Raw genomic sequence first — 23,937 nt, 5'->3', positions numbered from 1 at the left:
GTCAAAGGTAATTTACATTTAGCTCTGGTTGTTTTTCAAAACAAAAGCTTAAAACAACAAAAACAAACCTGATAAGAAGCTGTGGTGGCTGCATCCTGTTTTGAATCCACATAAGTGTCAATAGGCAGTTCGGTTCAATTCAACAGATTTGACTTAAAATCATATGCAATGGAGGCACAAGGAGAAACATCAAAAAGACATTTCTTGCATTTGGGGGCAATTTCTATGTAACGCAATATTTGAAATAACTGTAGTGTACGTTTTGTGCCAAAGCATGATTCTTAATTTATTATATCAAGAAATGTCAAAATTTATGTTCAAATGTTGTAACTAGAAACACTATGGCACCGGGTGTTTGGTACAGGAGTCATTTCTGTAAGGTGTTAAACCACATTTGCTACAACAGAAAAAATACTTCAATAATTATGAGCCAAATAAAAATAGTAAAAAAGAAAAATTAATAATGCAAATCTAGTTCTATTAATTTTTTTAATGTTTTAAAAAAGTTCAATGCAAAAAGGACTAATCAAGTAAATAATTAATTAATTTTTCTAAATATAATGTCCCAAGTTTGTTATTTTTCTTATTTCTTCTACAAATAGATTTTTTTTTGGTTATAGTAGTAATAGTTGTAGTAGTAATAGGAATAGCAAGATTCAAAATATCAGTATGCCCGATACGCCGGTAAGGGTGTAGTAGATCCTTGGTGGAACAACACTAGATCCAAGGCCATCATTTTTCTGTTTCAGCCCTGCGCTAGGACAGCGTCTTTGCAAAAGTGAACTCAAGGTGTTTATGCCATATCAGCACAGCAGCACCATATAAACATTTTGCTCTCCCTCATTCTTTTTCTTATTTCATTGATCATTTCAAAACTATTTTAAGCAACACTAACTGCCTCCAACCACCTGTACGAGCCACTTTTAAAGAAGACTCACTTTACATTCTCACCTTTTTGCCCATGCAGCACCAAGCTGGTACCAAGGGAGAATGACTGTTCAGCCCAACTCAGAATTCTTAGCCCCACCGTACAGGTGGGATGAATTTTGACAGTGGGCTGCCGTGCACTTCTCCGTAATATAAAACATACACAACCTGATGTTACTTTACTGAATTTCATTGCGTGGTTGTAGGGCAATGAATGCCAAACACCACCTTAATTTACCACATAGCTAGCAGCCCATCATCCTCAAACTTGTACATAATGCTAATTGCACAAATCGCAAGGAATATTTTTTGATATCAAACAGGTCAACGCTTCGCCCCCAAAAGAGAGAAAAAAAAAAAAAAAAATCAATGCCGTGCAATATGGGCATCAATGAAATTGATAAACAGCATTATTTCCTCCAGTGGTCAAGAAAGAATTAGGCCACTTAAGGTATGTCTGGATCTTGGAGAAGAGCTGACGACGGCATGTTTCAACAGTCAAGCAAGTAGGCCGGTAGATGAGACTGATATCCTTTATGGACTATAATATATGTTAGAGCAAATTAAAATACATCCCTTAGACCATGTTTTCCAATAAACTTGTGAAGGAAATGCTATCAGCTAGTTATCCCCAATCATGACCAGAGTCGAATCAAAGCAGGTCATACTTATTCAACTGCTCAAAATGCAAAAGAACAACGATTCATGCTTGAGAGGCATACGTTCTATAATGGAACAAATAATGAAAGGAACATTCATCAAAGCTCAAGACTCAAAACCCCATTAAGGGTCCTCTCTCCTGTACCACAGAATACGGATGATGTATTACAGAGAATAAACTTTGCTTACCTCCGAATGTTTTTCATTCATCTATTCTCTTGCTGCCAAAATTATGTCTCCGACAATTGCAACGCAAAGATGGAGGCTATCAGGTAATTCTAGTCATCACTGACTCAGTTTTGTTGTAGGGTGACTTTCCATCCTACATCAAGATGTTACAACCCTCTCCTGCACAGTTTGAAGCTTATACAGCAATTCGGAAACTACATCTTGCAGGGAGACATGTTTCAGCTGATTGTTGCTTCCATTTATCCTAGTTCTTGAGAGGAGTAAGATCTCTGGAGTATCCACATTTTCGAGTAACTCATTCCAGAAATGTTCTTTCTCATTGAGGTCTGAAACCTTCATGAGCTTGATAACACTTTCCAGGGTGGCAACATTTCTACCAGCACCACAACCCATGGCAGTTGCAGCACCCACTGCATTTGCAAGTGCTAATGTATTAACTGTGGGCATATCATGAAGAAACCCAAATGCAATGGCAGCAACAAAACTATCTCCACAGCCAACAGTATCAATCACATTAACCTGCAGAATTTAGTACATCAATAGAAAATTCAAAGAGGTAATTCTACAGGTAAGCAGACTATTTCCTATATGAGAAAACACAACCTGGGTAGATCAATAGGATGGATCTAAATGGTTGTTGGATAGCTCATCCATTAAAATGTTTGTTGAGTTACATCATTGTATCCACCTTCCCACAGTTTCAGATAATACATACTACAGATTTACCTTGAACGCTGGTGCATAGGAGATGCTTGACATTGTGATCAGAATAGAACCTTTTGGGCCCATCTTAATGATCACCCATTTTGTACGCACTCCTTTCTTTAGCAACTCTTTTCCAGCCAATACAGGGTCTGCTATTCCAGTCAATGGTTCAGCCTGCACATTATTTGTATTCCCAGACTGAATTTAAATGAAAGCAAATACTGAACAAGGAAAGCACTAAATTATAAATAAATTTTTAAGCAGTTATGATGTTTTTTTTTTCTCAAGTTTTACAGTGGTAATTTTGTAATTTGGGACTTGGGAGAACAATAACCATAGCCCTGTTCTTTCTTTCTTTCTTTTTGGTAGAAGCCGTGTTCTTTCTCAATATTGCCATGATTTGACAAAGAATGAACTTAAAGTATTTCCGAGTTGTGCAATTCTTGTGTGATCTCCTTGACAGAAACCTCTATTTACTCTTTTTTTCTCTATCTTATTCCTAGTTCTCTATTGTATGTCTAATCAAGACATTTTGTTTCAATTCTTTAGCACTCTCACAATGTCTTCAAATGACTCTTTAGGATCCTCTAGACAAACCACATGTTTCCCCTTCTATCTTTCAATTTCCTTTGTTTCAGTTCTTCTTAGCCCTTCTCTTTGAGAAATTATCATCTTTTTTGTCCAAGGCCAACTCAGATTACTCTCAAATGTAGTCATTCTTCATTGTCCTCTGTTATGATTCATTCTACCAAGTTTCAACCCCAAAATTCCAGCTAAAACCCTAATTTCCAGAATCTAAGGGTTTCCTCTCACGAAGGAGGATTTCATCCTTTTGTGCTCAAACTGCTCAAAACCCCTTCAAGTTGAATTGTTTTATGCATTTCTCCATTCTAAGTCAGCATAAAAAGTGTCACAAAAAATTTCATTCCTAACCTATTTTCTCAAATTAACAAATTTAATTGGTTAGCAGATAAACTGACAATATATTATACTTGGATATCTGTACATGCCTAGCGTAGCACTGGATAATGCACAGGTACTTCAGATATACATTATAGCATTAGCACTTTTAAGATATGCAAAAATAGTATGTTTTAATAAATTATACAATAAAAATCTGTATATATTAGAAACTTTATTAAATTAGCAAGATGTAAGTCTTGAGAAATGGCATTAGCTTCAAAATTAGATATAGATGAATGGCATAAGCATATTATATGGGATACCTATACCTATATCCACGTCCAGGATTGATGGGCACCAAGAGAGAGAGAGAGAGAGAAATGTAAATATTTTCTTTTTTTTTTTTTTGTTTTTTGTAGTAGGATCCCAAATAGTTGTTTTGGGTACCTTTGTAACCAGTTTGGGTCCAGGGGCATTTTCATCATTTTATAACTTGGATTCTAGTCAGGGGCAGTCGAGTGTACCTTTGCTGGGTTTCGGTCCCTCAGGCGTTTTTGTAATTAAAGTTGTCTTTGGGGGGGTTGAAGTTACATTTGTTCCTAAGGGGCTTCTTGTATAGGGGGGATATTCTAGGGGCTTACGTGTAAATATTTTAGTTGGCTTCCCCAACAAGCCATTAAGTCTTATAAAAGAGAAGGGGGCTGTTTCTGTGGGGATTTTTTTTTGTTCTCTCTTTGTTTGAGCTGTAGCTCACCTTGGCTAGGGTTTTCGAGTGTTGGGAACTTGGGTTTTGAGGAGTCAACCCATTGGATGCCTTCCGATTGGCATGTACCCTCCAAAGGTGGGTTATCAATGTAACCGTGTCTCAAAGGGGAAAAGCAAAAATAAGTGAAAGAAATTCCTTCTAGAATTTGGACATAAAGTCTGCATGAAACTAGATTTTTCATAGAGATAAATGAAATCCCATATGTACTGACTGTATTGACCAGTATCCCTATCATCATACTGATATACTAAAAAAACAAAATGCATTGTGAAATGCAAGTTATGAGACTATTTATCGAAAAAAAAAAGTGCAAGTTATGAGACTCCATAAGTTTGTTCAAGTAATAGGAAAAGCTATGGGACTTCACTTTTTTTCATAGATGACAATGAAACAACACAGTCAAAAGTATATTATATTATTATCTGCATGATATGCTAATAAAAGGCAACCTCAGTAGAATTTATAACAAGATGCTGAGATAACCTCATCAGAAGTTAAAAGAAGAACATCACTCATCCTCAAAAGCCGGTCAAGTGCCATTTGCTGTTCACGTGTTCCAACAGAAAGTGACTTTCCCCGTGGACCAGGATCAAAAAATACTGAAGTTCCTAATTCTATAGCATGATCTAGAGCAGAAACAATTAAACTGGGAGAAAACTCATCAAAGCCATAACCATTGCAGAATAGAATCTTTGACTTCTTGATTGCCATCCTTGCTTCTCCAGAGAGTTTTCTCATCCAACTGAAAGCAGGCTCCTTGATAAAATCAGCTCGACTGATAAAGGACAACATATACAATCAGACAATTATGTGATCCAAAAAGCAAAGTAACCAATATATGAAAGACCATTGCACCAGATGATGGAGAGATGTATTTTAGAATTTAGATTATCTCATGTACCTGCAAAATCCATGTTTTTGCAAAGGGTCCACCAAAACCCAGCATAGAAGTGTTTCATAGGAGGCACTAGGGCTTGCAACTGAATCTGCATCTTTATCCATTCTAATAATACCAATTCCCTCATTATGAAGCACATCTAGGAGGAAGCGTCCATAAGTTTCATTACCCACATGGCCAAGTGTCAAACAATGGAGCCCCATTCTTGCTGCTGCAATTGCCATGTTGCAGTTACCCCCAGCCTCCCAAAAACGCTGCAAGGATGGACACATAATGTCCAGTCAAGTGTTCATATGCGTATTTGTAGCAATACAAATGCATCTAGTATAGTTCCAGTTTGCAACTAAGAATTTCCACATTGAAGAAAAATAATGCATCCATATTTTATTACAAAAAATAGTTCATACAGGCAAAGAAAATACAATAACTGCATTACCCAAATTCAAAGGAGGTAAATCATCTACAAATATTAGGCAAACTCATTCATGTGTGCATTCTGCACATAACTTCCTTGGAGGACCAAAGGAAAAGTTGATCCTTGTGAACAAAGATTCAAACTGCGCTTAGAGGCTATAACAGGTAAAGTATACCCAAAAAAAGAACTAGATAAATAAACTTTAAAAAGTTAAAAGAGGGAAAGTTATAACAGAACTTACATTTCTAGCCAAATTATGTCTCACACTGAAAATGGGCAAAAAATCAGAAGAGGAAAAACAACAAAATGATCCTTATGATACTGCCAGAAGGGTTGATATCCTGTGCAGCAAACTATGAAACTAGAGAAAATCAATTCTTAGAGTCAATAGATGAATAGTTGTTAGACACTATGCCTAGTAGGAACTTGGAAAGTAAGTCTACCAGCCTTTCATAGTTTCATTTATAAAAATTTGAGGCAAAAACTTCTGAAGAGATGTAAACAAGAAAAAAGAAAAGACCTGTAGATGAACTGGAAGCTTTCATGGAAGAAGAGATGTCATCATCTTCCAGAGCTTGCTAAGCTCTCTTGAGTTTCCTCGATTGAAAACTTTGCTCAAATCCATCAAATCAACAATAAAGTGCAGAACAACAAATTTTCTTGATGAACTGTTTGAGGATGTTTGGAAAACATGGGCTGAATTTTTTTTCCAAACGCATGATGGCTAGACCGGAATTCGGAAGAAAATGCAAGTTGTATATCTCAACTTGGTTACTTATAAGCTGGTGATTGGATATTGGCCAAGTTAATTTGATCTGCCAGAAACTGCTAAGCAAAAGTTCAGTTGTCTCTAGAAAAAAAAAATGATGGGTCAGACAACACCAGCCACATTCTAATCCAATGGAAAGTGGTTTGAAGAACCAATGGAATTCCAACATGCCGACTTCATGGATTGGCAATAGCACCAAATAAGAAATTAAGTTGGCATCTGAGTGATGTACAGGATTACAAGAATGCTTGGGTATCTGGTACAACCAAATTACTCAAAATGAACTGCCCTTATTAGATACATAGAGATGGTTGACCATATAATGGAACAATGAAAACTCAAGATTGTTTAAAAAACAGTGTTACCTTGATACACAACAATTTGCTAAGTGCTCAGGTGTCCACAGTTTGTCCAGTGCATCAACTTCTAGAAATCACAGCATGACAAATGACCTTCTTAAATATTAAATCACATGATAGTTAAAAACTGTATGCATTAAAGAATAAGGAACTTCAACAATCAAAATCTTGGCAGCTTACTAGATGTATTCTTTATCAGAACACCTTGTCCAGGAGTGCCAAGTGATAACTTACTTTGCTGACATCAGTTTTCAGCATCATTAGCTTGTCACAAGGAGTGTAACTGAGTACCAAGAAAAACTGGAAGTAAACCAGTGACCCACCTGAATGAGGTGATGACAGAGAACAGATGTTACAACCCTTGAGTTTTACCATCTCAACAATCTAACATTGCAAAACGCATCTAGTCAGGCACTGAGACAACTATTGTCTTAACTGGGTGTGGGTGGGTGCACCATGTCAAATACTCTAGTTGAATCCAGTTGGTATAAGGCAGGCCTGACTGGTTAAGAAAAATACAGCCTAAACAGTTAAACCCATATTGACTAACAATTGAGTTGAGTGGCGTAAATCGTTTTTTTTTTTTTGTTGAGGGGGGGGGGGGGGAGTGGTTCAATGAAGGTTTTACACACATGAGCATACCAATTCGGTGTTTACTTGCATGTCTTAACACCATTAAGAAGGGCTTAATGACTCATGAAATCTCAGTTTGTAAATTATAAGAAAATTTTACACTAGAATAGAACACAATCATAGAATTGATGCCCAGAAGAAAATTAAAAAAAAAAAAAAAAAGATAAGCACTTGAATGTCCAATTGTATCACAAAAATGGCAATGTGATATATCCAGTCCCATAACCCCATGTTTAGTGTAAAATGTCAAACTCAAGTTTGTCTTCGGTTATGTACTTATACAAGGCTCTCTCTGTAAATCCATTGGCAATCTCTTCTTTCAAAATTTCAAATTGCTAGTTTTTAGTTGAATAGTGGGGGGTTTGAAGGAAACTTCAAATTGTTAGTTCATGCTCACACTTTCTCTATGTAAGGCAGTTCTTTGCAAACCATCAAGAGCATTAGCTCTTAGTCTGCCCAATTACTTTCCGTAAGTAAACGTTATACATTATTCAGTTACCACAATATACTTGAAGATAATATCCTATTTTTATCACTCAACCCCAGTTTGAATTCCTTCAAAAAGATAATCATATAATGAGGCAGATATGGTTTCTAGTACCTGTTAGATCAAGAAGAATAGCACCTACCTTAGAAGAAATACTGGCAATGATCAAACCCAAAATCCCCATATTGCACCACTTGCTCACCATCCCAATCTGGGATAAAGCACATTAATGAGCACTCTCAAACTTCAACAAGTCACATTTTCCAAATTTGACTTCTAAAAAAGATCGAATAAAACAGTTAGCAGCATTTACCCGATTGTACCAAAGCGTAAACCCAAGCAACCAATAAGACAAAACTGTTCCATGAAACGTATTAAATCTTGAATCAAAAACCAGGAAATAGCAAATAAGTAAAAACAACCTTATCGGGACTCGAGGCCGCTAACTGTTCCACGTAAGTTCTCCTCTCCTCGAACGACGCAGGCGGTAACTTCGGGACATTGAGAACTATGTCAACGCAAAGATTACCAAGAGTAACGACGTCGACCTCCTTGACAAATGTACTCTTCAATCTATCTTCTTCTCCACGACCGTCCACGAGGCTTGGGGAACTGGGACGATTCTTCGGAGCGAAGATGTAGCAGTTACTAATCGAAGGAGCTCCATATTTCGCCGATACTGGCAGCAAGAGACGATTGATGATTCGAGGGTTTTGAGAGAATCCAGATCGTGGAGATGAAAAGCTGAATGAAATGGGAAGCTTCAGGCTTTGAAAATGCATTGAGAATCTAAAAGCGCTAGTCTGTGCGTACTAGAGAATGGAGGAGAGGGAGGGAAATGTCAATAATACATGGAAATGAGAAGCTTCAGACATTTGTTTGAAGTTCAGAGAGGCTGAAGCCAGAGACTCTTTGTGAGCATTTTTTAAAACACTTGGATAAGTATACAATTTATTCAATTTATGTGATACCTACCAAAAGAATAGGGGTGATCGTTTAATATAAAATATTATATATTATATATTATTTAATATAAAATATTATATATATAATATTGTGTATGTATAATATTTTATATGAAAGATATAAATCCAAAATCAGGCCCAACTTGACCCGAGCCTGCTTGTATAGACCTGGACTCGGGCGTATATTTTAGGCCCGGAACCCCAAACCGGACTGGACCTGGGCCTAGCCTATAATCCTTTTCATAATTATCACCCCTATTGGTAAATTACAAAACCACGGTAATGATATTTAACGCCCTAAAAGTTTGTTTTGCAATAATGACCTCGTGATTCGTGAACTTCAGGATTCCGGCACTTTGCCTTTACCATCCCTTAACTTTATGGAATATTCCATTACATATTCCTAAGTTCCAGATTATTCCTATGTTATTTTATGAGATCATTTTCCCCTTTTGACTTGTTTTTTTCTAAAATCCTAATTCTTAGCACGTTTTCTCAACTTTCTTCCAATAATGTTCATCTTAACATCTTGAGAATGATGAGTTCGTCAAGGCTTAAGAATGTTTGTACTTTACAATGGTTATTTTCATCATTTTGATATCTTTTATCACCAATCTATAGAATCTTGGATGGCAATTTAATAATTTTAATTTCATTATCAACCCTTTAGAGGGATAGGAGCAAAGTGCTAGAATGGGATGAATTTTTTACTTTTTGACAAAGCAAAGTTCCGGGGACTAGGGATGTCAATGGGTCGGGTTTGGCACGAGTTTGCCTTAACCTTAACTCGACCCTATAGTGCCTCAACCTAAATCAGACTTAACCAGCCTTAAAATACATAATTTCCTAACCCGACCCAACCCTATAGGGTCAAACCCAATACCAACCTGACCTAACCTATAGCATTTCAATTGTATTTTTTTAACATGCTTTGAAGACCTAAAATCTATTAATTTAAGTTAGGAATTGTTTTATAGAATCTAAGATGTCACTTTTCCCATTTAAAAAAAGAAAAAAAAAATCAAAACCAACAAGTAAATAAATCTTAAACTTTAAAGCTATAGAGTTAGAAGTCAAACTACCTAAAATCTTAAATGTTACATCTTCCCTTGTTTTTCATTACTTCACTTTTTCTTTTCCAAAAATTAGCCCCAAAAGCTTCTTCCTTTCACATATACTACAATTTGAAAAACCTATATTATTATTATTATTATTATTATTATTATTATTATTATTATTATTATTATTATTATTATTATTATTATTATTATTATTATTATTATTATTATTTCATTAATTATATGTGTATTATTTAATTATTTTATTATTCACTAAATTATTTAATAATTTATTATTTTAATTAATCAATTATGAAATACATAAATTTTAATTATTATTTAATTGATTATAAAATAAGTATATAAAAGAGTAATTAAATAATATTTGTATAACTATTTATTTTAAAGATTAATTAATACCTCAAATTTTAAAAATATTTATTTATTCGTGATTTTTATTAATTCCATTATTTATACTTTTTATATTCATTTTATTAATTGTTCATTGTTTGTTAAATAATTAAACAAACTTTCTCTTATCCATGGTTAAAATGGTCAATTGTCATTTTTCAAAACTCAACATTCAGGTTTCAAAGCATTCCCATTCAGACTTTAGAGCCAAGAAAAGTTCACCAACTTCAATACACCTTTAAAAGTAATTATTAAATAATTTAATGAATAATAAAATAAATATTAGTAGATAATAAAGCAATTAAGTAATACATAGATAATAATAATAATAATAATAATAATAATAATAATAGTAATAATAATAATAATATAATAATAAATTATATAGGTTTTTCAAATCGTAGCATATGTGAAAGGAAGAAGTTTTTGGGGGTAATTTTTGAAAACAAAAAGTGAAGTAATAAAAAACAAGGGATGGTGTGACATTTAAGGCTAAAGTGAAAAAATGATATAAACACACTTATTGCCTTTGAAAATGCATGATTGCCCCCTCCCCCTTTCCCCAAAGTACTAGTTGCAGGATTTGATTCCACATCAATGCTAGAACAAACCAACTAACACACCAACCAGCCAACCCTCAATTGGTAATCAACCCAAAGTTGTAGGTTCCATCATTTTGCCCCCTAACCCTTGAAAGAGTCGATAATGAAATTAAAATTACTAAGCTGCCATCTAAGATTCTATGGATTGGTGACAATAGATATCAAAATGATGAAAATATCCATTCTCAAGTACAACCATTTATAAGCCTCGATGGACCCATCATTCTCAAACCTCAATATGTCGTCAAGATGAATGGTTCCTATGAAGAATTTCATTGCAATAAATGTACCGGAATATATAGATATTATCCAATGACTATGAAAATGATGCACCGACTAGTGTGCTCCAATCTACTAAAAATGCATAATTGTTATTTTTATTTTAAATAATATAACTAAATAATTACTTAAGTAAAAATTATATAGTATTACTTTAAAGAAAATTTTAGATTATCCATGAAAAATAATGACAGAAAATCAATTAATGCAAGACACAAAGCACATGCATGTATGAAACTTTTCCTTATTAAATTAGTTATTTTATATTTATTTTTTTAATTTTTAATATAAAATTGTTTTCAAAAAATCCATATATCTACTTATAATAGCAACGAATCTCATATTTCCAACGAAATATTAGTATATTTATGCATGCCAATTATTCAAACATGTAAATAATTTGAAAATAAATAAGATTAATTTAACATAAAAATTACCAAATAAATAAATAAATGTCTTTTTCTCAAGTTGATCCTAAACTCATTTGAGTTTCAAAAACTCAACTTTAAATGTAGTATATGGAGTTCTCCCCCAAAGTTTCAAAACTAAAAGAAGGTTTCTAGAAACTTTCTTATAAGAGGCAAATTTTCCACTGCTGTTTGTAACATATCAGTGTATCAACTGATGTTGTTCTGGAGATTGCATTGGCGCCCTACAGCACATCCAAATCATACATTCATGGCAACATCTTCCAATGACAAGTACAGAAGATGTTCTCAATGAACGCTCAGATGTGCATGTGAAGCGCAGATATAAATTTATTATGAGATCACATTGACACCCCACAGCACATCCAAACTGTGCATTGAGAACTCCCAATGACAATTACAGGAGACGTACCCAATGCATGCTCAATTGTGTTATAAGATCACATTAGCGCCCCACAGCACATCCAATAAAAAGTTGACGCCCCATGAAAGATGTGAATTCGTTGCTTTGATACTCATCTATATTGTGCAACATGCTACACAGCTATAGCCTATAGTATCAACTATCAACTATCAACTATCAACAATAAAAATTTGACGCCCTATTTTTCTATGCATACCACGTGCCATATTATCAAGAATATTTCTCTTGGAAAAAAGAAAACAGTGAGTAATTTAATTCATCTTTCATAGCATTTAAATTTGGTATTCGATCCATCTTATTCATCAGTCATCACATGTATTATCATATAGTAGAAATGAAATAATTCCTTGAAAATTCCTGAAATGGCCTATTTTGCACTAGATTGTCTACAATAGATCCATCAGTCATCACTAGTTTGTCTACAATCAAAAATTATTTTAATTCTACATGGATTTTAAAAGCATCTAGACGATGGAAGAGAGCATTTGAGAGCATTTTTGGAAGACAAGAAGCTGTAGTCCTACAGCCGAAGGCATTCAGTCTTGAGGATTGAGACATCATAGAAAAAATACTGGTAACAAAATATTATGCTTCTATTTAAGGACTACAATGTTCAATTCGCATATCGTACTCCTACCTGCTAAAAACTGGTCTGAGCCAGGACTTCAGCCAGAAGCTCAATAAGATGTTGCCATTATAAACAAAAAAAAAAAAAACAAATATAAGCCCTAGCTTACCAACTAAAGGTGGGCTGTATACCAAAAAACAAAACTAAAAGTGGGCTAGGATTCACCATGGTCAAACCCTACACCTTCCCGTGAATCAACAAAATAAGCCCCACCCAACAGGAATCAAAAAGCGATGTAAACTCACTTTGAAGTACGGAAGAAATTCAAACCTTCTAATATTAGACCATAATCTTTGTCGGTAAACAAAGAATGACTAACAAGGGGCAAGGGGGAAAAACTCCACCATAGAAAGGCACACCATCCTAGACACAAATATAGTACAAGGCTTGTATATATATCACAACAGAAATGGAAGAGAGGACATGTATAGCAAATATGATGCATACACTGCTACAAGGTTGCTTTGGTCCAGTTCCCCTATATGATCCACAAAGAAGATGCATAGATTGACTGATGTTAAAATTTCTCTCAACTAGTAAATATTGTTCTTCCCACTTTTACCCCACATTCACCTTACATATTGCAGCAATGTTCTTCCTCTACAAGTACAACTGAACACATCTGGGCCTCAAGATTATAGCAAAGATACCAGAAAGGCTGTGCATCAATTAGTCTGTAGGCAGAACCAAAGCATTCAACCCCAGAAGATCAATCCACATGGCTGATGATCAATGTAGTTGTAATCATTTTTCTAGAAATCAGGAGACACAATAAGAGGTTATTCTAAAGAGTGCAGTTTGTATGCGCCTTCAAATGCATCTGATGCTTTTTTCCTCATCGTAGAATAATCACCAAAGAACAAAAACATGGTTAAGCTATACACCATTGAATGAATGACTTGATACTCAGTCCAGCTGTTTAGTCCAATCAAAAGGCTCCCAATCTCGTGCAAAGCTTGCAACTGCTTGCCTTTGCACCTCCAACGACTCATGTTTCCGGTGACGATGCATGTCTTCTTCCGGCAACCGTAACATTCCCCTGATAACATTTAGGCCAAAGCTGCTTTTAAACTGTTTTTCATCATCTATCACATGAACAAAACCCTTATTTAGACCAAACTCAACATGGAAGTAAGGAAAGTCCTTGGGGATTGAACCACGCAATCCCTTATCACTTGTGTCAATAAGCTTCTTTGCATTATGCTGACTCCACTCATCCTCAGCTTCATCAATTGCCTGGAGAGAAAATAAAAAAGGAACAATTTTTTTTTCAAGAAATGCGTACTTTACTAAGAAGAATCAAGTTTTCTTCTTCAAACAAGAAGCACAAGACAAAAGAAATATAACATAAGCGAATCTAGAAAAGACATCTCATTAGATATATGAAGAAATCAAGTTTGCTCAGCCTAAAGAAAAACAAAAAAAAAGGAAGATAGAAATAGGAAAAAATGGACATTAAAGGCTCAAAACATTCTTTATGCAGAATAAATGGGTTATACTGGGATATTCAAAGTATATGTATGCATGTATACATATAGAAAATTCAACATTTAAAAACAAGGATATTCATCACATAAGATTTTAGTGCAAGTAAAGATTAAAGGGATGTGATAAAATGTGTAGAACTATTGTTTATTAAATGACTTCCCAGTCGAACTTGATTATATTATTTTAAGCTTCATTTTTTTGGATCAATAACAGAAGCTTTCATTAAGAATTAAAGTACAAAGGTGACTAGGAGAGGGGTGAACTCTCTTAACCCTCCCTTAGAAACACAAAACACAAATCAATTTACAAAACAGCCCATAACAATTGTTCTGTTCCCACCTCTTGTTTAGCAAGAGTATCCACAAATGAGTTAGCATTTCTTTTTACCCATTGTAACTGAATCTCCAAACCTTGTGCTAGCAGGTTAAACATTCATTTTCATTAGCAAACTTCCATAGACCATTCTCCTCTTTTTGCAGCCATCCTATAACCAGTTTTGAATCCCCTTCAACAATGAGCTTGCGGCATCCCAGCTCCTCTGCCTTTTTCATTCCTTCCAGCACTGCCAAGACTTCAGCTTGAAGTGAATCGCCTACACCAATAGGACCAGAAAATAGAGCATTAGCTTCCCATCCTCATCTCTGAAGGTTCCTCCAATTCCAGAAGGCCCCAAATTACCTTCACTACTTCCATCAAAGTTCAGCTTGATAAAACCAAAGGCTGGAGGAAACCAAAGGGGACCAATCTTGGTTTTAGCAGGGGCTGAATTAGCCACTTCCTTCCAATTTCTTCTCATCATCTGTAGAGCTATCCTCGAAATATTTCAAGAGATTTCACCCAATGAACCACTCTAATAGTAACTGCTTCAATAATAGCCTCCCTATTCCTCTCCTTTCCATTAAGCTTCTATTCATTCTGTAAGGGGTAAATTGTGTTTTTAGGTACATATATGGTAGGTATGGATTAAAAATAGGCATACCTGCAACTTGTTTGGGCTCAAGTTGAGCACTTAGTCAAAATTCCAACAGGTCTGGGCCCAATTTGTGCAAATTCTTCGAGTTGGGTACCTGACTTGTACCCCTAAAAATAGGGTAGAATTACTTTTCAACATATAATTAGATTTTTAGTAATATCTGTTTTAGTAGATGACCCATATAGTTGGGATAAGGCTTGGATGATGATGATGATCTGTTTTTTTTAATTTTTACAAGTTTTTAAAATAGAAAAATCTTATGATTTCTAATACAATCACGATTCAATTGATTCAAATTTCTTTAAGATTTATGACACTTTCAGAACTTTGCCAGCAACCCACTAGAGGTGAGACTAATGCAGGATTTTGTGACTCAGCACTGTTCTTGCAACTCTCGGGTTGTAGATGTGCAGATTAGAAACAAATATCAAATAAGAAGAAAGAAGAGACAACGCAAGATGAGAACCCTAGGCAATCTGTAGAGAAGCTTTCTTTGCTCATCAACCAAAACTGTTCTCCATAGGAGCCTTAGAAACTTATCTTCCAATATCTGGATCTCTGTTTCCACTTTCTAGTAATGTTAAGTGTGAGCTTTCTGGGGTCAAGAAAGAAGGGAAACTTGTTTAGGATGGTATAGGAATGATATTAATGGTCTAAAGTTGTTGCAATAAATTAATGGAGGTAACTGATAGAAAAAGGATTATATCTCCATAAAAAATGGATCGAAAAGGAATATAGATTATTGTGATTCATGGAGGGATTATGTTGTTGGGGTGTTTATTTGGTTGTTTTTTTAGATGAATGAATGATATTTTACTAAATAGAGATAGAAATAGTACAAGCATGAAGCACCTTAAGAGGAGGCACGAGGTATAAACTCCCCTTAAGGGTTCTAAACCCAACCCTTTTCAGATTACAGTTACAAAGTAGCCAAAAATAGAGAATCCCTTGAAGCCCCTTGTTTAGCTAGAGAACCAGCCAAATCATTTGCCGATCTACTAACCCACTGAAATCAAACTAGCATGGTTCTTGTAAGCCATTTGACTTTTTTGATGATATCCTTATATCCCCAAACAACAGTTTCTGGGTCCAACATCCATCCCACTATCACCTTAGAGTCTCCTTCAATTATCAAATTAGTCACTCCAAGTTGGTTGTAAATCTGCAGTCCTTGTACCACAGCTAATATCTCAGCCCTTGTAGAGTCGCCATAACCCATTGGACCTGAGAATAAAGACAGAATGTTGCCATCCTTATTCCTCAAGATCCCTCCTATACCAAAGGTCCTGAATTGCCTTGATTGCTCCCATCAAAGTTCAACTTTACAACCCCTTCCGGAGGGGGTAACCAACTTGCTTGTGTTTTGTTTTTCTTGGATAAGGTGGAGGCCACTGCTGCCCAACTTCTTCAAAGGTCATCACTAGATTAATCCACAAAGATATAAGTAGTTTTTAGCCTAAGGATTGCCCTTGTCAGTATACAATCCTTTATTTCAGCAATGCTTCTCTCCTTCTCCTGGAAAATTCTAGCATTTCTTTCCTCCCAAATGACCATAAGAGGGCTGCCCTAATACATCTAGGGAGGTAAATGTCATTGCATGTTAGTCAAATTGATAATTGGGTTGGGGATGGTCCATCTAGGGATATTTTGTATTTTAGTAATGTTGATTTATCTTGTGGGTTAGAATATCTGCTTTGATGGGGAGGCAGTTTGGGGAGGCAGTTTTGGGGATAATATCCATGTGGTGCTACATTGGAGATTTCATATCATCTTTGATTGTATTCTCTTTTCTTTCAATAAATTTTTGTTTTACAATCAAAAGTATAAAACAAGACAGCAGTGGGATAAGAGGAGGGCATTCCAGAATCCAGACACACAAAACTACACCATCATAATGTGTTGTGACAAAACATTCCAAATCAACATAATATGACTACCACAGAACATCCTTACATTCTTCAATATCCAAAGTTTAGCTCTTGTTTGAGCAAAAGCCAAATGTGTAGGCTGGCATTGATATTGCATTTACTGATTGATATTTCATACAGTGAATGTTTTATATGTTTGATTTTATTTAGGAAAAAAAGAGATTGTGGGTTTTACATGCTTGAAAATATTTTATAAGTTCAATTTTAATTTTAAATTTTCATTTGAATACGCTTTACATGTTATGTTTATTTATTTTAATTTTAGATAATAGGTTTTTCAAAACATTTATTTTAAATTTTAAGTTTATATTTTTATTAATACTATGTTTAATACTTTTTTTGCATTTTTTTGAATTTTCTGACTTTTTTTAATTTTTAGCTTTTTTTTCGTATTTATGAGCCTTGCTTCAAAAAGGCATGTGCCTCACCTTGCACCTCAGGCACAAATTGGCCCCTGCACCTTGCGCTTTAAAAACAGTAATTTCATAACACCTGAAGATTATTTACCTCCTCTTTGTATTTGTTAAGTTCTACTTTTGATTTTAACTATATTTAAAACAATTTCCCTTGTACATACATCTTCTAAATACATAAAGTAACTAAAATTTTGACTTCCATACCGGAACCTTGGATGGTAGGCCAACTAGTATTATGTTGAAAATTTTGCTAATGAAAAAGAAGAGTTTGAATATGAGACATGAAAATGAATGAGAGTTTTTTTTCTGGCGACAAAGTGGAGGAAGATATTGGTCGTGGAAAAGAAGAGATTTCTTCTGGAAGAAATCGGTGGAGGATCTGCAATTAAAATCAGAGAAGATAAGAGAGCTTTAGTAGTTTTGGGTAGGGAGGTGATTTTCTGGTTTAAAGGTTTTCTCGATGGTACAATCCTTGCAATCACAGAGCTTGGCTGGAAAGGAGTGTTGGTTTGTGGCAAAGAAAGCTTCTTGGTGGAGAAGAAGAGTAATAACAGGGGTACCTTTATTCAACTAACTGAGGCATTTAGAAATGGTAAGAGTATGCATAACAGAAGCGAAAAGGAAACAAGGCTGGATTCAATTTGCAGAATCTTTAGATGATTTCGAGCAGAGGAACCTGGGTCGAACCAGTGAGATGAACCAGAAACTAGTACCCTCCCACGTGATAACGTAAGTGGCATGTGCTGGGGCTTTAGTAATGCAATGGGGGACAGTAATCTTGCTCTATCATCATCCCCATCAACCCCTGACTGTCAAACAAGAACAAACTCTTCACAGTTGCAGTGGATGAAACACGACAAGCCTAATCCTCACTATGATAGGACTAAGGAGGAGTGGAAGGATGATGACAAAGATGATCAGTGGGTAGACTGTGAAGACTCAGACAACGACTTCTCTGAAAACGATTCTAGCATCGGAAGTTTTGGAGACACGGTTCAAGTTTGCGTGGAGAGTGATGATGACTTTCATATTGTCTCCCTCTTTGAAGGAAGGGAGGACAAGGTTAACAAGAAGAGTTCACAACAAGAAGACCTAACCCATTCCAATAAAAACAGAGATGATGGTCTGATGCTAACACCGATAGCGGCCTGAAGAATCTTTCAAAATGCCAAGAGGAGAACAAAGGTATCCAAGGGAGGTAAGGATCTCATTCCATGCGAGAGACGAGCAAGATGATCAGATGGTGATTCATCAGGGGAACCAGGAGGTTATAGAGGATAATCTGGGCAGGGGTACAAGTCCTGAGATGGTCAAGTCAAATACACCTTCAAAGCTTTCCCAATTAATTAGTTCTGAAAGTAGGGGCATGGAGAGGCACCAAAAGGAGCAGGGTACCGAAGTCTTTGTTACTAAAACTACCCCGTGTTTACTTCTCAGCCATTCACCAGTAACCTCTGCAACTCTGTTGGTTTAGTTTTTGATACTAATCTGTGTTTTAATGGTCCTACAGATTCTTCAGCTCCCATCCTCGGCTCCGATTTGCCCATGAACTTGACGGTAGAAGGAGAGATGGTTAAGGGATTAGAAGGTGGAGTGGGTGAGAAAGAGACAATTGGTGATAAGGGAGGAGGGGTGGGTGCTCCTGAGGATAGGGGTGATAAATTGCTGAAAAATAAGGAAGGAACAATGACTAATAAGGGGTTGGATACAAATAGGGAAAAAGAAACATCAAGAGGGAATCAATCACAGGAAGGTTCGAAAGGTAAGGAGATTGGGAGGGTGTTAGTTAAGGGGAAGAAAGAAAAGGAGGCGGAAAAGAGTAAAAGAAGTGAAGAAGATCAGAGTGTAAGGGACCCGGTGATGACCTGGCTGGTAAAATGGGGTTGAAAGCGGAAAAAATTAAAAGAAGAGAAGCCTCAAAATAAAGTAAGTAAAGAAGAAGGAAGCTAAATTAAGTTGAAAAACTCATTAGTGATGTGGAAGGGGATAAGGAGTTCAGTGCTAGGGGAGGAAGAAGGAGAGGGGGCCTATCGGCTAGCTGAAGTTTGGGATCAATCTTTGGTGTGATCATGAAGATCAGCAAGTGCCACAAAAAGAGGATTAAAAAGAGTTATTGAGGAAGGAGAGACCGGATTTTGTTCTAATCCAAGAATCCATACTTCAGGAAGTAGATAGGAATATTAATTGAAGCTTTGCTCCATTTTGGGTGCATCGGGGGGTATTAATAACTGTTGTGAGGATTATTTAATTGTTATTTTATAGTTGCTGTTAGTGGGTTGTCAGCTTAAGATGCTGTCAGTCAGTCAGTTTCTCTCTTTCTTATTAGTTTGTTTCTAGGGAGTGCCACCAGGGGCATACTTGTAATCTCCCATTCCTTTTATATTAAGTTAATATAAATAACTAAACTGGCGGTAGCCAGAAGCAGTTGGTTTTTTTGTCTCTCAATCATATAATCCTCTTCTCTTTCTCTCTCCCGTCTCTCTCTCTCCATGAATGATTACATGGTATTAGAGCAAGGTTCTGGGCTATAAAAAAAAAAATTCAGTTTCTCCCTTTTGAACCTACTTCGTCCTCTTTTCTTCTTTGATTTCTTGGACGTGGAAGACAGAGAAACTCTAGCAGACTACTTGCAGCTCTTCCTTTGGGTTCTTCCTTGGTCGTAATATCAAGGAGACCCTAGTAGATGAAGGACGATGCAAAAAAAGACTCACCTTCTTATTTGTTCGATGCTGTGAAGTTAGTTCCTAGTTGGAACCTTCGTACAAGTGCTGGACAGGGTATGTGTTCTTGTTTTTTTTTATGGCCAATGGTGTGAAGGCCTTATTTCTTGATTTTATACCTTCATTTGGATGTTGGATTGTTAGATTGCATGGGCTGTAGTCGGACTACTAGTGAGTGCCACTGAGTTGATTTCAGCAATAAATTCCTTGAGGGTTGGTGTTCTTATTGTGGTTGTTGTGTAGTTGTCTGGGATTTGGTCTGATTCAACAGTACTCTATGGCAAACTATGATTCAACTTCATCGGGGGTTACACCGACCCACAGCACAGCTGGTATGGAAAGTGAAAACATGATGTTTTCCATGCCCATTACTCCAATAAATGGTCTAAACTACCTGGAGTGGGCTAAAAGTATAAAACTTTATGTAATAGCAAAGGGAAAAGCTGGTTACATAAATGGAAGGGTGAAAGAACCCAAGAGTGAGACAGCTGAACATGATAGGTGGGACCAAGAAAACAGTACGGTGATGTCTTGGCTCCTTGCAGCCATGGAACCTGATGTGAAGAAGAACTTTATGTGGGAAGACACCGCTAGTGAGATTTGGGAACATGCCAAAACTACCTATTCTGAGCAAAGGCATTATGCCAAGGTTTACCAGTTGCAAGCTGAATCCTCAACCTGTAAACAGGAAAATCGTAGTTTGTCTTCCTATTATTCAGCCCTTACTTCCGTATGGAAAGAATTGGATCATTATCAGGCTATAGAGTAGAAACATGATGACGATGCTAAGGCCTACAGGAAGCTGGTTTCTCAGCAGCGTGTGTTTGCCTTCTTGTTGGGACTGAACCTTGCCTATGAACCCTTGAGAGTTCAGATCTTAGGAAGCAAAGAGTTGCCATCGGTTCACAAGGTATATGCCCTTGTTAAATCAGAAGAAAGTAGGCAGAGTGTGATGGTTACAACCGAGGGGGAGCAACAAGTTGCTTTGGCTGCAATGAGTAATAACAACATGGGGAAGAAAAGTGACACTAAGAAGGCTGATGATAAAGACAAGTTGTTTTGTACCCATTGTTGGCACTCACGGCACACGTGACACATGTTGGGACATTCACGGGAAATCCAAGTGGGCAGTGAAGAACCAAGAACAGGGTAAAGGGCAAAGTCAGAAGAAGATGAACACAGTACATAAAGCAACACATGTGGCAACCCAAGATACTCAGGTTGTCAGTACTACCCGGGACCACCTTACTAATTCTGACCCCAAGGAAGATATAATGAATTCCTTCAGAGACCACTTGCAGTAGTCATATGGTAGGGCTTTGCGACAGATGGATAGTTTAGTCACCGGTACTCCTACTTCATTTGCATCTACATCAGGTAATGCGGCTTCTACATTCCATGTCACTACTACCACTGGTTCCCCTTGGATCATTGACTCAGGGGCCTCTAACTACATAAGCCGAACTTGTTTCAGACTTATAGCCTTTTGTCAGGAAGGGATAAAGCGAGGCTTGCAGATGGATCATTCTCCTCCATTGCAGGCCAAGGATCAATATCTCTTCCCCATGGCCTTAACCTGAATTGTGTATTACATGTCCCTCAACTTCCTATAAATTTGCTTTCAATTAGTAGTATCACAAGCTCTTTAAAATGTAGTGTAACATTTTTTCCTAGTTCATGTGTTTTTCGGGATCTAACTTCTGGGAGGACAATTGGTAGAGGAAGCCTAGTGGATGGTCTCTACATTATCGACAACAAAGTTGGTCTCTCGATGTCATCCTCAGAGTCACATAGTCAAGCAAATAAGAGTCAGTTTTTTTTGTGGCATAGTCGGTTAGGTCATGTTTCTTTTGAAATAGTAAAGTCTTTGTTTCCGGTTTTATTTAAGTAATGTTCAATGTCAAAGTTCCAGTGTCAAACGTGTCAATTGAGCAAACAATGTAGAACAACTTTTCACTCAAATAATAAAAGATCAAGTGTTCATTTTCATGTTGTGTATTCTGATGTATGGGGGCCTGCTACTATAATCTCTGAGCGGATATAAGTACTTTATCACATTGATCGATGACTACTCTCGCTATACATGGGTATTCCCTATGCGTAGTAGAGACGAAGTTCCAAAGATTGTGAAAGACTTCTAGAGGATGGTATTTATGCAATTCCATGTTGAAATATAGATCTTCCGATCCGTCAATGCAAAAGAATATTTCCATGGTGAGCTCAATGAGTTCTTTGCCTCCCACGGATCTATTCATAGGAGCTCATGCGCAAAAACACCACAACAAAATGGTGTTGCAAAAAGAAAAAACAAACACCTCCTTGAGGTAGCTCGCAGGAAGATGTTACACATGAATGTTCCAAAAAAGTTTTGGATGGATGTTATACTTGCAACTGCTTATGTCATCAATCGCATGCCCTCCGAGCCTTTCTATCCGCAGTTGATTGCATCCCTGTTCCCAGAAATGTTGCAGAAGCCTTAAAATGCCCCGAATGGACAGATGCCATGAAGGAGATTAATGTTCTTCATAAAAATCAAACATGGGAATTGGTGGATCTTCCAAGGGGGAAAGACCTCGTGGGGTGTAAGTGGGTGTTTACAGTTAAACACAAGGTAGACGGGACAGTTGAAAGGTACAAAGCAAGATTAGTAGCCAAAGGGTACACTCAAGTGTACAGGGTTGACTATGATGAGACTTTTGCTCCAGTAGCTAAGATGAACTCAATTAGGGTTCTCCTGTCATTAGCTACTAACCTTGACTGGGAATTGCATCAACTAGACATAAAGAATGATTTTTTAAATGGTGACCTAGAGGAGGAAGTATACATGGTTCAACCCCTTGGATTTTGTGCCAAGGGAAGTGAAAATAAGGTGTGCAAGCTGAGAAAGTCTCTTTATGGTTTAAAACAATCTCCCAGAGCTTGGTTCAATGAGTTTCACATGGCAGTTCAGCAGGTAGGCTTCAAACAATGTCAGTCTGATCATACACTCTTTGTGAAGAGATGTCAGAAACAGGTTGTTGTATTGATAGTGTATGTGGATGATATCATCATTACAGGAAATTGGAGTTCTGAAATACAAAAATTGAAACAATTCCTTGCATCTAAAATTGAAGTGAAAGATTTAGGTACCCTGAAGTATTTCCTTGGAATTGAAGTTGCCCGCTCAGAAAGGGGTATCTTCATTTCTCAAAGGAAATACACCCTTGATCTATTACAAGACACAGGCAAATTAGGTGCAGGGCCAGCAGATACTCCCATGGATGTTGATCACAAATTGGGTGACTGTGATGGTGAACCTCTGAAAGACGTGAAACAGTTCCAAAGGTTAGTGGGAAAGCTGATTTATTTGTCCATGACCCGTCCAGACATTGCCTATTCAGTTGAGGTTCTAAGCCAATTCATGCACTCTCCCAAGAAACCACACATGGAGGCAACAAAGAGAGTTCTTAGATACTTAAAAAAGTATCCCGAAACAGGTCTACTATTCAGTAAACATAATCACCTAAAGGTGGAAGTCTTTACAAATGCTAATTGGGCAGGTGATGTGGATGATAGAAAGTCCACGAGTGGGTATTGCACATTTGTGGGAGGAAACCTAGTGACCTAGAAAAGCAAGAAACAAAGTGTGGTAGCAAGGTCAAGTGCTGAAGCTGAATATAGAGCTATGGCGCATGGGGTGGCTGAAGTCCTTTGGCTAAAAAATCTTCTAGGGGAGCTTGGAGTTGTTGTTCATAATCCTATGTCTCTTTACTGTGACAACAAGGCAGCCATAAACATCGCCAGCAACCCTGTCCTACATGAGAGGACCAAGCACATTGAGGTGGACAAACACTTCATAAGGGAAAAATAGGAAAAAAGGGAAATTTCCATCCCTTATGTCAACTCCAAGGAACAACTCGTTGATGT

At 36.7% G+C, this 23,937-nt stretch overlaps 2 protein-coding genes across 9 annotated transcripts in view; both read right to left on the bottom strand.

The window, feature by feature from the left end:
- Positions 1 to 1,446: 1,446 nt before the first annotated feature.
- Positions 1,447 to 8,683, bottom strand: LOC148878959 (uncharacterized). 8 transcript variants are annotated; one of them, XM_088960303.1, is made up of 8 exons: positions 8,134 to 8,269; positions 8,025 to 8,068; positions 7,854 to 7,922; positions 6,826 to 6,914; positions 5,052 to 5,302; positions 4,634 to 4,925; positions 2,503 to 2,655; positions 1,447 to 2,295 (listed from the first exon to the last, which is right to left on the bottom strand). In XM_088960303.1, the coding sequence occupies exons 4-8, from the start codon at positions 6,850 to 6,852 to the stop codon at positions 1,915 to 1,917; spliced, it is 1,104 nt and encodes a 367-aa protein (XP_088816429.1). In that variant the 5' UTR covers positions 6,853 to 6,914; positions 7,854 to 7,922; positions 8,025 to 8,068; positions 8,134 to 8,269; the 3' UTR covers positions 1,447 to 1,914. The 8 variants fall into 8 exon arrangements, with proteins under 8 accessions (XP_088816429.1, XP_088816431.1, XP_088816427.1 ...); XM_088960305.1 differs by lacking the exon at positions 8,025 to 8,068 and having other exon boundaries at positions 8,134 to 8,646; XM_088960301.1 differs by lacking the exon at positions 6,826 to 6,914 and having other exon boundaries at positions 8,134 to 8,633.
- Positions 8,684 to 12,870: 4,187 nt separating this feature from the next.
- Positions 12,871 to 23,937, bottom strand: part of LOC148878954 (CwfJ-like family protein) — a 72,496-nt gene continuing 61,429 nt past the window's right edge. Inside the window, exon 10 of the mRNA XM_088960297.1 lies at positions 12,871 to 13,742. Within this exon, the coding sequence (XP_088816423.1) occupies positions 13,413 to 13,742 (330 nt within the window). The 3' untranslated portion in view covers positions 12,871 to 13,412. The remainder of the gene's footprint in view (positions 13,743 to 23,937) is intronic.

This window comes from Nelumbo lutea, chromosome 1, assembly GCF_056320005.1.
Source record: "Nelumbo lutea isolate HS-2025 chromosome 1, American lotus-T2T, whole genome shotgun sequence".
Lineage (NCBI taxonomy): Eukaryota > Viridiplantae > Streptophyta > Magnoliopsida > Proteales > Nelumbonaceae > Nelumbo > Nelumbo lutea.
Note: the sequence above shows the minus strand (reverse complement) of the source record. Positions and strands in the feature narration are given on the sequence as shown.

Bases quoted from the DNA above. Each gene is read 5' to 3' on its own strand.
- LOC148878959 (XM_088960298.1), bottom strand. From the start codon at position 8,493: ATGCATTTTCAAAGCCTGAAGCTTCCCATTTCATTCAGCTTTTCATCT. The intron at 5,303-7,853 runs GTAGGTGCTATT...CCATCCTTGCAG, and splicing joins TTGCCAGTATTTCTTCTAAG to CGTTTTTGGGAGGCTGGGGG. The intron at 4,926-5,051 runs GTACATGAGATA...GTCCTTTATCAG, and splicing joins CAAAAACATGGATTTTGCAG to TCGAGCTGATTTTATCAAGG.